The 3,074-nt window shown below is 33.6% G+C and overlaps 1 protein-coding gene across 1 annotated transcript; it reads left to right on the top strand.

Annotated features, from left to right (window-relative positions):
* The first annotated feature begins 1,120 nt into the window (after positions 1-1,120).
* LOC116351186 (growth arrest and DNA damage-inducible protein GADD45 alpha-like) lies at positions 1,121-2,523 on the top strand. Its single transcript, XM_031783265.1, has one exon. It carries the CDS (start codon positions 1,564-1,566, stop codon positions 1,996-1,998), a length of 435 nt encoding a protein of 144 aa, XP_031639125.1. The 5' UTR covers positions 1,121-1,563; the 3' UTR covers positions 1,999-2,523.
* The last annotated feature ends 551 nt before the right edge of the window (positions 2,524-3,074 follow it).

Raw genomic sequence — 3,074 nt, 5'->3', positions numbered from 1 at the left:
ACACTATAAGTACCATTTTAAAAAAAATTATGGAGCAACCTACGTATTCAAATTGGTAACGTTTTTCAAACGGGCATGCGATGACAATCCATGCCTTAGAAACATTTTTGGATAAAAGACTATTCTCGTGTATTCAATACACACACGGGCGTCTTGCAATAAGTTATGAAACTTGAGCAACGAGTAACTATATTTAAATTTACTGTTTAAATAGGACACTCCCCGTTTTAATCCAATAATCCAATAATCCAATATACTATAATAAATGTTCCGTTCCGGATTTTGCCAATTTGACACAGAATCGAAAATTTTATCTCATAAAGTAGATAAAAAAAAATAATCAGATAACATAATATTCCGCAAAATTTATTAGATAAGAAACCCATTTTCCTCTATTCCGATTTTTTCTTCTTCAATTTTTGAAGAGAAATGATGAGTAATATCGTACATCTGCCTATTCTATAATGATGTAGATAAACATGACATAAAAATGAAAATTTATTAGATGAGTTTTGTGAATGGATATGTGATCTGATTTTTCTTCAGTTAATTCAAGGAATTCCGAGGAAAGCCTGTGTGAATCATAACAATTTCGCTTTCATGTGACGTTTATCACGTTGACAGATTTGTATCATTCTTTTATTGTTCGAAATTTTACGGTTGATAGTGTATCATCATGTTAAAAGACGTACAAGTGTTCGTTGTGATGATCTTGAACAAATTCTGTTTCTTACGAAAAATCAAGAGAAACACAAAATAATAAAATGAGAGAAAATGATAGAAAAATATTTTTTTTTATTTCCTGAGAAGAGACGGCGACTAATTTTCGGAAATTTTGCCAACGAAGAATAAACGTGTCTATTTTTAATGAATATAATGGAAATTCGGGTCGCGATCGTCGAATTGGTGCTGGGAATTCCTCGAAACTTGATATTAATATAATAGCGTGCGCAAACGCAAATGGCTGTATGTGTGTGTGTTTGTGCAAAACAAGCTGGCGAACAAGCGTACGATCGTTATTTGGGTATTTCGTTTTCACGTAATTGATATTGTGTATTTATTTTTCGATTTCGCTGTGAAAGTGGGGAAACCGCATATATAAAGCTTTGTGCCGATAATAGCCGCCTTATCAGTAAACTCAGTATCGTCGACATCGTAATATCTAACAAAAGTAGCAGCAGCAGCATTGACGAATGCGATTTTGGCTAAAACGATAGATTCAACGTGAATAGATTCGCAACAATAGAAGAATTTATATGCGATATCGACGATTTTCTCGATTTTGTGATTGTTTAGCGCTTTTTTTTCTCCCTTGGAATTTCTACGTGTGCTCAAACATTAAAGTGAGAGCAATTGTGTATTCTAGTGAATCATACGGAGTGTATTCAAATAGACTACACAAAACATTTTATCAACTGAACGAAGAATTCAAAGAAAAAAAAATTGAGGAGAAGTGGTTGTGAATCACTTGTTTGCATAGATAACACCAAGATCGTGTAACATTGACAACGATAACGGCAAACAAAATTAGAGCGAAAGAAGAAAAAAAAAACAGAGAGAAACATGGTTGCGACAAATTATTTGAGTGAAGCAAAGAAACCAATGGTGAGCATTGGTCACAAAATAAGAGCGGCGCTTTGGTGCGCACAAGTGGAAAGACGTCTAATTATTGGATTAAATGAAGCGGTGAAAATGTTATCAAAGGCACCAAATAATAGTCTATTTTGTATATTGGCACCAGCCAATGGTGATACATCGACCCATATTCAAGAAGTTTTACTCGAGGCCTATTGCTACGAAAACGATATCTATATAATAAAAGTTGATGCAGCCGAAAAATTGACACGTATTCTAGGTACACGCCGACCAGAATCATGTTGTTTGATACAAAAATCCGTGATAAATGCAGCCGATATAACAGCCATCGAAGGTGAATTGATTGATTACTGCGAAGAAATTTGGAATGAACCGAACGAAACTCCAATCGATTTACCGTGAACGTGTGCGCGCATACATGTATGTTACGCAATTTATTCAACGATTTTTTGTTATGTTTTTGAACTGGAAATAAATGCATAAATTTTGGAATTTGCTTCGGCGACTCAAGATGAATTCAAGAAAATAAAAATTCAATTGAACACGTGACCGAAATTTCCAACATACGATTTTTTTAACGGATTGATTTTTGGAGGCGGATCTCTCATCATATATGCAACCATCGATTTTGGCCTTCTTGCGAACATTTGTTTATAAACGATACATTTCCACACCTTAGTTCAAGACCATTCAATGATGAACTGAATTTTGGACACAAATCGCTTACACGTCGTATTGTGTTATGCAAGAGCCAACGAAGAGTGACACTCGAAATACGTCAATCGTAGACTTTCATTGAATATTAATTAAATCGGTTTGTTGTTTTTGTTTTCGGTATATATTGAGATTCTTCGTTTTAGAAAAATCAACCAATGTTATTGTTAAATATTGATTTAGATAAAATACATCAAGAAATTTAATTTGTAAAAAAAATTGTTGTTTTTTATTTGCCATTAAATGGACACTTTTCGATCATTTTTAATGATTTTAAAATAAAAAAAATTGTGATAAAGTATTAGATAATTTATGAACACAATAATTGTTTGGCAGCCCATGCTTCTCTGCATAATGGATTGACGTGGATGGCCTTTTGAATTAAATGCTTACTCTTTACCGGATTTATGCATCGCATCGCTTCACTTGCAAGCACCAATAATTTTGAAACATCCATCGATGACATTTCACTAATGCAAAATGAAGAAAGAAAAAAAACGATACTATTTTATGCTCCCATTTCAAATCTACTCTTTCGAACTTACCGTTTTGAATGTGTGCGCTGCATGACAATTGTACTTTGAACCATGCGCGTGGCAGCTTTTGAATTTTTTTCGATCTTATCAATATTATTCAACAAATAATTTGCCAACACTTTTCGCAGCAAAGGCTTATCCGGGAAATTGTGGATCTGCGAGTATAGGTACTTTAGACCTTTTGTCTTTTCGTTCTGGAAACATTAAACAAAGAATACACAAATTAAC

This window comes from Contarinia nasturtii, unplaced genomic scaffold (assembly GCF_009176525.2).
Source record: "Contarinia nasturtii isolate CC-2019 unplaced genomic scaffold, AAFC_CNas_1.1 Cnas_scaffold_4834, whole genome shotgun sequence".
Taxonomy (NCBI): Eukaryota; Metazoa; Arthropoda; class Insecta; order Diptera; family Cecidomyiidae; genus Contarinia; species Contarinia nasturtii.
The sequence above is the reverse complement of the archived record's forward strand: the minus strand, read 5'-3'. Positions and strand labels throughout refer to the sequence as shown.